The following is an 11,214-nucleotide window of genomic DNA, read 5'->3' as shown; positions in this document are numbered from 1 at the left end:
CATTCAGTTTATCGTTAAATGCCTGGTGCAGTAAACACAGCTTCTACTGGTTCATACTTTGCTTACGTAAGTCCGTCTACCAAACATCAAATTGGAATTAAAGTGAAACGAGATGCAGTTTCTTGTTTCCGGTAATTATAAATTCGATTTTCTTTTATCTGTGATGAGTCAATGGGGATAAGACATTCAAATTTAGCAGACGAGGGACGTGTGGCTAAGTGTGGTTATGAAACTGGCAGCGTCACGTCTGGAGGTCAAGGTGCCGAGTGTTCTTCCATTTTATCAGCTGGTCTCAGTCTTCGGTCGCTGATAACAGGGGGCAGACGTCACATGGTGCATCACTGCTGACTTAAGACGAGGTAAATATATAATACACCTACGAGGCTTTTATGGATGTACGGTATGTAGTGTCTTATTGTAACAATAGCGAAACCCTTCAATTTAAATGTGCTGGAATGATTAAGTTATAGGCAGGCCAAAAATTAAGCAGATTTCATTTTTTAACAAATATAAAACTGACTCACATGAGTCCACTTTATGTTCAGATAGACTAGTTGATAGTAGACTTACAGATTAAAGTGAGACCCAAACTAATGTGCTATATGTAGGCTTACCATACGTCCGAGATTAGCCCGGACAGTCCTGGTTTTTTAGTGCTGTCCGGGATTGCAAAATGTCCGGGATTTGAGAATCTGAATATGAAAATAGCTACCGGTATTGAATATTGACGACCAGAATTTATGACCGGCAAGGATCGATTCTTTTCTTTCTTCGAGAAATCGACTTCCGAACGGTTCCGTTTCCGTACTTCCGTGAGCGTCTTGGTTGTCTTGCAAGCGTGTGAAGTAACTCGTCTACACGTTTTTGATAATTATAACTATTTACAAGGGCTTTGCATTTGTCAATGGGCAAATGAAACTGTGTATTTAACGTTAGCCTGCAGCAGAAATACAAATTCTTGAAACTGTGTAACAACAGTGACAGTGAACGTGTGCAATGTACACTCTGTAATGGAGTATCTCTTGCACATAAAGGAAGAGGTGATATTGAAGACCACGTGAAAACAGAACAAACATAAGAGATTTTAGAAAATAATGTTAATATTTTTTCTTGTACAATTTATAGTTTAATGTTTCAATAAAATGTTAAGGCCTTTAAGTAATTTCAATTTATTTTTGTAAAAAAAAACTAAAATTCAGCAGTAACGAGTTGATCGCGAATATGTCCTGGGTTGGACCCAAAAAAATATGGTAAGCCTATATGCGTCATGCCAGGAATCGAAAAAGGGGCCACCTTGATACATCCCTGATCTTCCCTGCTCTCTCTTCACTCCTTTCCTAATGTTATGTTAACGCTTGTATCATTGACATATTAAACAATACAGGGCGTGGGATTTTTGGGAGTGCAAAATATACTGCTGGACAATGAAAACCGGACACTTTAATATTTGACATTTGAATTGCAATAACAGCTCGCAGGTATATTACAGAATGTTCGGCAGATCATGTAGTATACCATATGCACCATTCATAGGGTCGGACTTTGTTTATGCATTCGTACTTAATTCAGTTTCTGCAACATTTAGTTAGCCCTTGTACCAGAGCTTTTATCGACCCATTGCGTTATCACAAAAAATGCAAGTGTCCGGTTTTTTTTGTCCAGCAGTATATTACGGAGCGTCATACGATGCATGAATAAATACATCTTCTTTCGCCCGTTGCTATGCATAAAATGGTTCCATTTGAACACTGGAAAATGTGTGGGGAAAATCGTGAGCTATCTCCCTTCCCAGTGGCGTGCCCAAGGGAGGAAGGGGTTACTGGGGGTCATAACCCCTCTTTGGCCAAGTATTCTCGTAAAAAAAAGAACGTCAATGGCAGGAAAGTATGACAAAATGGGGTTGACTACTAACAAAATAAAGTATACATAACCCGCCAGCTAGGAATTGCCATTTTGAGCACTGCATCAATCACAGCCGGGAAGAGTTTACTACATTATTTTTAGCTTAGAAATGCTATATTTCCCCATGTATATGTATATGCAACGTTTCTTTGTAACCCCACAGCTTGGCCTATAAATATGGGAATGTAAATGGTGTAACCTTCTGGAAATACACTCAGAACTCAACTTCTCTTCCACGTAGCACTCTCTGAAAACGGCATCATTTTAAGTTAACGAGGCTCTGGCGCCTGGACTCAAGCCTGCATAATTCTCTATGAGGTTTTGTGGTGCGTACATTAGTGTTTGTGACTGTATCTTTTACTAACTTCATTTCATCATTTATCCATCTTCGCGATTAGCCAAAAGTGGTAAAAAAGCGACGCATAATAAAAAATACAAATATTACAACCTGTCAACTTATAAACTACAACATTTGTGACATTGTTTATCTGAGACATAACTGTTTGAAAATCAGTTACTTGTAGAGCAGTGAATAAGCATGGCGAAGAATCGTACCTAGGTATAAATGTCCTTTCAGTACGGACCTGCAACATGAGTCTTCACACAAACTCAAAAGACAAATGTCGCCTTGTATGTCACATATATGGGGTGTGGGTGCATGCTTTAGGGGAAATTTTATCAACAGTTGGTGAATAGTGTTTCTTCTGATAAATACTTCTCGCATTCCTCATCTTCAGCGTAGGACAAGCTTCAAAGGTTGATCAGAAAGGACAAGAAACACTATGTAAGTCATACCGAGATTATAATAATTAATAGCTTTTGACAACGGGAGGGAGATCATATTGCATTATAATGTATCATTTATGTAAACCATGCTTTAATAAATAATAATAACAATAATTTTATAATTAGGTCTAACCGACTTTTCAAGAGATTGGTGAACTGACCTTCTTTGGATGTTCCATTTTTGATTCAAAATATTACGGTCACCCTAACCAATAGTTTTAAGTGAAATTGTATATGTAGGCTATGTAGAAAATGACGTAAAACAATCAAATATATTTTAAGTGATGGCAGGGCGTAAGAACTAATGAACTACGAACAATAGTACCTTTATATTCTGTTCAAATATACTAAGTGCAAATATACTCGATGTACGTACACAGGGGCGCCGACTTGTCAAAATTATTGGAGGGGGGCTCTGATCACTGAAATAAATTAATGAATGACTCCCTCCCTCCCTTTTTTTAAGTTTTGGCCTCAGTGTTCGGAATCTCGTAAAAGCCCATGAATTCCTCAAAAGTATCAACATTTTCATTCACAGTTCGAATGCAGAATGTCAATTGTTCACATTCCCGACTTTTAATATCTGCTACCACGGAGCGCAAAACAGATCTCCCTAATATATCAACGATCTCGTTCTGAATGTCATGGGAGAGTCATTTGTAGCTCGAACGTCCCATCCACTACCCTAGTTCATGCACATCGTCTTTTGAAACTCTTTAGAAAAAAATGTTAACAATACTCATAATTATAGACTTGCGTTAGTATATAGTAATAAGTCGTGTGTTTTGCTGTCTCTGGTCATACCCCCCCCCCCAAAGTTTATGGTTTAGCGGTCTCCGCCCCCCAGCGTTGATGGTCTAGAACATTTCAAATGTGTATTTAAAGTTAAGTTCATGTGACACAATTCAGAGTAATTTTTACAAGAGAAGCAAAGTAAAACATTAGATCCTCTTAAGCAAATGATTTGGGGGGCTCTGCCCTCACATCGTTAACATTGGGGGGGGGGGGGCTCGAGTCCCCCCAAGCCCCATGGAGTCGGCGCCTATGTACGTACATCACGTTTATGTTCTATAGTTGACGTTTGAGTAATGCGAAACGTGTATACCTTGGAACTTTAATCTAATAGACTTACTAAATCTATATTTTTATAGAGGGGAAAGATAATTATAATGATTATTATTATTATTATTGCATAATCAGATTGGGAATCCCCGGCTCCCGTGGCGGAGTGGAGTGGTTAGCATATCGCGCGATATGGGTCCCGGTTTCGAATCCTGGCCTGGGCATGGATATTTGTGAGTGTGCATTCATCAGTTTCATCATGTCATCACTCATCTTCGCAAATTAGCCAAAAGTGGCACATAAAGCGAAGTACAAGCAAATCAATCAATAAATCAAATTGGGAATCCCTCTTATTCAAGAATACTGTCCTAATTGTGTTGATTGATTGTTTTCAGAATTATGAACATGTCAGCAGTCTGAATCTATTTGCGTCCACTGCCTAATAGTATAAAGACACACCACTTACAAAAACAAAATATTGAATAGGTTTCTTCCAATACAGTAACCATTCTTTCAAACTTTACTTTTTAAAAGTAACTGAGTCACAGTTTCTCAGCTCACAAGTAACTAGGTTACATTTACTCTTTTTGAAATATAACTCCGCTCTAATTCAGCTAATTTAAAAAAGGAATTGCAATTACTTCAGTCTAGAAAAGCCACAACTCGTTGAAGGCACGTTGCATGCATGACTGCAAATGGGTTGTTGTTGTTTGTCGGACAATGTAAAACTTACAATAATTTTCAATAATAATAAACCTTGCATGTTTAAATACGAAAATACAGAGATTAGAAATTTTAAAGAAAACTTGAATAATTGATGTAACGCAAGATATTTGCTAGTAACAAATATGGTGCACATGTAAAGATTAGAATTCTATTTGTAATTATTTTTAGAATATTATGTTTTCTTTTCATTGCAGTTGAAACAGAACAAAGCAATTGCAAGAATAAATGTTCTCATTACCTGAAAAAGAACTGACTTTGACTTACTCATTTCAAAGATTAACTAGTTACAGTTACAAAAACTTGCGAAGAAGTAACTTTTGCTTTTAGCTGCATTATAATTAATTCGTTACTTCCAAATAATGACACTAACTTAGGTCCTTTTAACAATTTCCAGGCTGCACGAGGAAGTGAGTTTGGAGTGAATGTCTTTCAAAAACGTTAAGTCTTTACCCCCTCCTAATTGAGGTGTTAGTATGTTTAAAAGTTTGGAGCATACATTTTAGATTGTGAAATGTTTGTCATTTGAACTAGTACTCATAAGAATATATAGCCTTTTTCATATTGCAGTTTGAGGAAGTCTCAGCATGGGTTTGATTAAGATTATCTTCATCCTTGGTTTTGTGACGTCTCTGGGATGGATTGTGCTAAACCCATTCCTCCAAACTCCCCCTGTTCCGGATCTGAAGGATACGTGGTGGGGACCAGGAGAGCCTAAGAAACAGGACGAGTCGATTAGACCCTTCAAGATTAACGTTCCAAATAAGGTAACCTGAATTTTTGCTAGAATAAGGGTGCCAAATATTTTGTTTCAGCAATATGTGGATTTACACTTCCTTGTCTTTGGATATCTTATGATATCCTTCAGTTAGCAACCCCGGCCTATCTCCAAGTTGATGTGGAGTAGCACCATCAAACGGTTGAACGACAACTTTAAGTCACAAAACTGTGGACAAGTAATATATAATATATATATTTGTGATCAGTCCGCGGCCGACTTGAAAATCATAAAGTGATTTATTTCTTTAGAGGGGGGGGGGGAAAGGGAGGAGGGAAAGATGGAGGGATGTTAAGTGAATAGTCGAAAAATTGATTCAACAATTTCCTATATTTGTCATCGACGCTGAAGTTCTCTTTCACATCCTGCTCATATATTAGATTCCAATGTGAATATTTTAAATTGATCACCTTTTAAGAAAGCAGCACACTTTGCTTTGTTTCTTACAGTTTCATTTAGAGTCCAATATCAGTTATGAAACTCCCACAGAAACAACCACTCGCTTTAGTTTTCTTGCGAATCTTAGAGGAGAAGCAGAATAACGTGTTATGTTCTTATTCTAGATTCTGGATGACTTGCAAGACCGGTTGGAAATGGTGGGGAACTTCACAACCCCCCTGGAAAGCTCCAACTTCCATTATGGATTCAATACAAAGTACCTGGACAAAGTTCTTGACTTCTGGAGAGACCAATACACCTGGAGGAAGCGCGAGGAATACCTGAACACCTTTCCACAGTTCAAGACCAAAATTTCTGGACTGGACATTCACTTCATCCACGTCAAACCGGAAGTAAAGACGCCATCTGTCCGCATACTTCCGATGCTCCTGATGCACGGATGGCCAGGTTCGGTTCGGGAGTTCTACGAGGTCATCCCAAAACTCACGAAGCAGCAGAGTAAGGACTTCGTGTTTGAAGTTGTATGTCCTTCACTTCCAGGATATGGGTTCTCGGAGGGTGCTCACAAGCCAGGACTCGGGACGCCGGAAGTAGCTGTTATGATGAGGACTCTCATGAGCAGGCTAGGATTTGAGAAGTTCTATGTCCAAGGTGGTGACTGGGGAGGTGTGATTGCAACCCATATGGCTACACTCTTCCCACAAAAGTTAGTATTTGGCGCTATCATTCGCTTGGTAATCCCTGAAAAGTTACTCCTATTGATATAGTGGAATCACAAGCAAATGAACCTCCCGAACGGCGTGTCCTGTGCATTGTACTCGCGCATGTAGGGGAGGATTCTCTGCTCCACTCTATAGAGCGGATAGAGGAGAAGATGCGCGAAGACTTTTGGCCAAAGGTTGTTTTGTTGATGGTCGATCTTGACCAGTAAGTTCTAAAATACCTATGAGAAGGTTTGAAGGTTTTTGTCGTAGAGATCAATCCTGAGTACGGCTTTCCATGATTTATCTCACTTAAGAAAAAAATCTAGAATAACTGTTACTAAATTTAACGAAAAAAAATTGCTCTGTTACAGTTTTATCATGTTCTAAAGTTTTATTGTTAACGTATGAGTAATTCATGAACTATACTGCTCCAAGTACATAAAAAAGGTTGTTTTACAATTTCAATATTCAAGATTAATTGCAGAAATGCTCGGCATGTGTTTGTTTCTTCTGTTTGTGAAAATGTAGTAGTTAATTTACTAAGTTAAAATCGGAATTCTCTCTCTTTTTTATTCTACGAGTATTTTGGTGATTTTACGTCGCTTCCTGGATTAATCACGACGATGAATGATGGACTGATGAAATTGGTGATGGAACGAGCACAATACATATGGCTTCGTAGCACGTTACGAAACCATTCTGCCACAAAGCTTGGCTAAATGTGAATTTCTCTCAACTTACACGTTGTCTACTGTAGCACCACAGTATACTTGCCCTCGGAAAAGATGCGAAAAGATGCTTCCAAGTGCTTTAAACATGCGGCACTAACGCCACTACTCTCGTACAAATACGGTGGTGGATCAGTACAATATTATTATTTTGGTTGAACCTTCTCCATAAGCACTATTATATGCGATTCGTAATCTTAAGTAAATTACACTCTAATAAAGGGCTACGCATATCCTGATATTTACGTGCATCCATCACTGATCTTTGCAGCGTTCGAGGTGTACATTCAAACTTCTGCTTTGCCAACACCATAGGCGTTCACCTGAAGCTATTCCTTGGACAATTCTGGCCGTCCTTGTTCATGGACACATGGACAGCTGAAAGGCTGTATCCAATTTCGAAGACGCTGTCCTTCGCTCTAGAGGAAACTGGATACTTGCATCTCCAAGCTACAAAGCCTGATACGGTCGGTAAGCAATCACTGAAGAACGTGTAGTATACATAGGATATGCTTACAGTTGCGTGGCAATGCCTTTTCTGTGGCTGTTTTGGTGGGAAGAAGGCACATAGTGATTCGGATCCCACTTTATAGTCCCGATTACCCCTTTCTGTGCATAAAGTGGGCTTAAACACTAAAACAATAGAAGTTAAAGAGGCTTGGCTCTATCTGTTCATTCTCTAAAGCATTGCATGCTGGGACGAAACCACCAGCCGTGTTTGAACCCTTTTTCTACAAGGTCATTAGGCGACGGCGAGCAGCTGCAGTGAGCCCGCCGGCTGGCAGCAGGTTGCCCGATATTTAAAGTGTAAAACGAATTATTTAATGTTCGGGATGTTGATGCAGAAAATGAAAATATCAATCAGTGGTTCTCTAGAAACATCCTTTCTCGGTGATCAGTTAAAGTTTGAAAATTTTCTGTCGACAGGTTCTCGAGATAATCGTGACCAAAGTTACCGCATAAGCTTACATGGAAAATGTTCAAATCTTCGCTGGAATAGGAGATTGCCTAAAGATTATTTCATTGTGTGCAAGACCTCACCCTCGCCGACTCTGCTATGATTGAACTATCTCTTTACTAGATGTCAAGTTTACATCTATTTGAAAGCGTACTCGCAGTAAAAATGGGGGAGGTACTTTTATCGAAGTATACTCGTAGTAAAAATGGGGGAGGTACTTTTATCGAAGTAATGTTCAGTCACTGAGCTTTCGACCAACATCAAAAATCGTAGAGGTTATGAAGTTTTTTATTGATTGGTGTGCTACATTTTACTTCGCTTTTATGCCAATTTTAGTAATATGCTGGCAGTGAGTCCAGACGCCAGAGCCACGTTAGTCTGCAACAATGAAGTTCAGGGTGTGCTATATGGAAGTAAGGGTGACTTTTGGGTGCATTCTCACTCGGTAAAGGTTATAGGTAAATATCTGAAGATAAACATTATAAAGTTTTAGTGACTCTTGCGACAAATTGCATTAAATTATAATATGAGTTAGTTTTTAAGTCAACTTCATTCACAAATATGCCAATCGGGACTGAACGTACAGTTTAAACTAGGATTCGAACCGCTCTGTATTTCCGCTGGCTACCGAACCCGGGTCCCCTTGATTACAAGGCGACGACAAAATGCATGTCAAATTTGTGCATAAAGGCTAGTAGAAACCTAACACTTACCATCGAACTGTAGCTCTTATGATAAGAAAGCAATCAAGAGGTCTCTAGTTCGATGCTCCGAGGAGGCACACAGTAGGTCGGATTTCCCTTAAATCTGTAGGTCCGGTCCTGAACAGTCTTTCTGTGCATAAAATAGGCTCAAAACAAATACTCAATGATAAGAAAGTTTGGCTGTTCTGTTTTTCCAGGTGTTGCACTTGGAGATTCCCCCATAGGCTTGGCAGCATATCTTTTGGAAAAATTCTCCACTTGGACCGACCCGAACTGGAAAAACCTTCCAGATGGAGGATTGACCAAGAAATACGAGCTGACAAATCTGCTGGACAACGTGATGATCTACTGGGTCACTGGATCCATCACAACTTCCCTCAGGATCTACAGCGAGACTCTCAACCATAAGTACATCTCCTACAATTTAGACAAGTAAGTACAAAAAAATAGGAGAATTTATTATTACTATTAGACCCTATATTTTTGTTTACGTTTGCGTATGTCAACTAATGTAGAAATGTAGCTAGTGGCACTATATTGAATCCTGCACCAGTAATAAGTTTGTCTATTCAATATTCCACTTAAAAAAATTCTAAATTACCATATCACCATGTTATCTTAATTTGACTTTATTATTATTGTCAATTTTATGCTCTAATTATCAATGAAAAGAGATACATAAAACCACAGTAACATTTTCTTTCGGAAATCAGACGGTAATAACTGTAATGTATTCTAATAAAATTATTAATTTAAATCGACGTTTGACCATCTGTGCGAAAAGTTGGAAAATGACACGAATTGTTATCTTCTCTATTTATTGAAAGAATACGGACGTGTCAGAACTATAGCCTATGTTCATTGGTCTGGCTAATTTCTTATTGTCTTTGTAACTTCTCTAAAATCTAATAAAATCTTAAAGTTTAGTATAAATCGGTTTCTGAAACACTTATGTACAATAATGGAGAAAATCTGAATCCAGTTCCATAATTGTCATGAACCAATGGATGAACACCATCTAAAAATTCATAATTTCCTACTATATTTGAAGATATTGTGCGCTAATGGTTATTTTTTCTGATTTCTAATTGCGTATAAAACCACATTTTGCACATCGCTTCTGTTAGTTCACACAGCCATTAGCAAACAATATTGTATAATTTTTTTTTAAAAGAATGCATTATCTTTAACTATTTGTTCCTATCTTTCAGTATACCCGCATACGTGCCTGCAGTTTGTGCTAGTTATCCGAACGAATTGATTACCTTGCCGGAATCGTTTTTGAGGCACAAATACCACAATCTGGTACGTGTCAGTCAAATGCCCCGAGGCGGCCATTTCGCGGCATTCGAAGAACCAGAGCTGTTTTGCTCCGAGTTATGGGAAAGCGTGCATTTGATGGAGAGAAGTATACAAGCTCAGTCAAAGGATTCTTAAGAAGAGTTCTTCAAGAGATAAAAACATCTGTATCCTTGTGAGGACTGATTAAAAAAAAAATCAATAGAAAAACAACGAGTGTTGATTTTGTACTTCTATTCATAGGTATTGTCATCTTCGCACGATGTATGAAGAAGAAACTTAATGGCGAGAAGGAAGTAAGTAGGTGTCTGGTTACTTTCCTCAACCTACCTCCGCAAGTGAGAAGAATTCGCTTTAGTGACCATTGAGTTGCAGGCAAGAATATGCAATGAAAGCCGAACCATTTCCAAATAGCAACAGCTAAAAATTAGCTATCCATATTGAGGCAGCGTTATTCATTCTTATAAATATGCTACTTTGAAATTCTTTATCACAAAACTTCAAGATCGGATATTATTAACATTAATTAACCCACAGAAAAAATAAATTCATGGTAAAAATATGGATTGATTGACTGAATGAAAAAACATAAAATGAAGACTATTCATAACCTTTCAAATTATTAAAATTTTAAGTTAGATATTGGAAAGATTATGAATGTTCCCAAGCAGTGGCGGCGATTGGGTGCCAAAACTGGGGAAGGGGGAGGCAAGGAAAATTTACTTTCTATTGTTAGACAAGGCTTAACATTAATAGGTCATAGTGCGGAGGCAAAAAGTGCCACTGTTCCCAAGCCAAATTTAAATTATGTATTGTTTTGGTCAGAACATGCCGTGACTCGAGGAAAGAAAGATATATTTCAGACTTGAAAGTTTTTAAAATCCAATATGTGAGCATCTTATTTTCCAGTTTCTCAATAATTTTGCTATTTTTCATAAAATGTATCTTTCTCATTTCATCTTTAAGCTGAATTTTCCCGCAGGATATTTTCCTTCACGTAACATGACTGTACTCAGGGTATAAACAGGGGGCGTGAGTAAAGGGGGAATCACCGTAATTTTTCGAGACATTCCTTAAATCACACCTCAATTTCCTTCGCTGTTTTCAATTCTGCTCAGATAAAAACACTGTATAAGCAAACATGTCCCGGTCTTCCCTGGGTTGCAACGCT

At 38.3% G+C, this 11,214-nt stretch overlaps 1 protein-coding gene across 3 annotated transcripts; it reads left to right on the top strand.

Moving 5' to 3' along the window:
• Positions 1-245: 245 nt before the first annotated feature.
• Positions 246-10,245, top strand: LOC145998510 (juvenile hormone epoxide hydrolase 1-like). Of its 3 annotated transcripts, none has more exons than XM_083134933.1 (6): positions 246-359; positions 5,044-5,240; positions 5,815-6,356; positions 7,354-7,553; positions 8,942-9,176; positions 9,956-10,245. In XM_083134933.1, the coding sequence occupies exons 2-6, from the start codon at positions 5,061-5,063 to the stop codon at positions 10,179-10,181; spliced, it is 1,383 nt and encodes a 460-aa protein (XP_082991059.1). In that variant the 5' UTR covers positions 246-359; positions 5,044-5,060; the 3' UTR covers positions 10,182-10,245. The 3 variants fall into 3 exon arrangements, with proteins under 3 accessions (XP_082991059.1, XP_082991060.1, XP_082991061.1); XM_083134934.1 differs by having other exon boundaries at positions 303-359; positions 5,027-5,240; XM_083134935.1 differs by lacking the exon at positions 246-359 and adding an exon at positions 2,105-2,228.
• The last annotated feature ends 969 nt before the right edge of the window (positions 10,246-11,214 follow it).

This window comes from Lepisma saccharinum, chromosome 14 (assembly GCF_977018435.1).
Source record: "Lepisma saccharinum chromosome 14, izLepSacc3.1, whole genome shotgun sequence".
NCBI classification, from domain to species: Eukaryota; Metazoa; Arthropoda; class Insecta; order Zygentoma; family Lepismatidae; genus Lepisma; species Lepisma saccharinum.
Note: the sequence above shows the minus strand (reverse complement) of the source record. Positions and strands in the feature narration are given on the sequence as shown.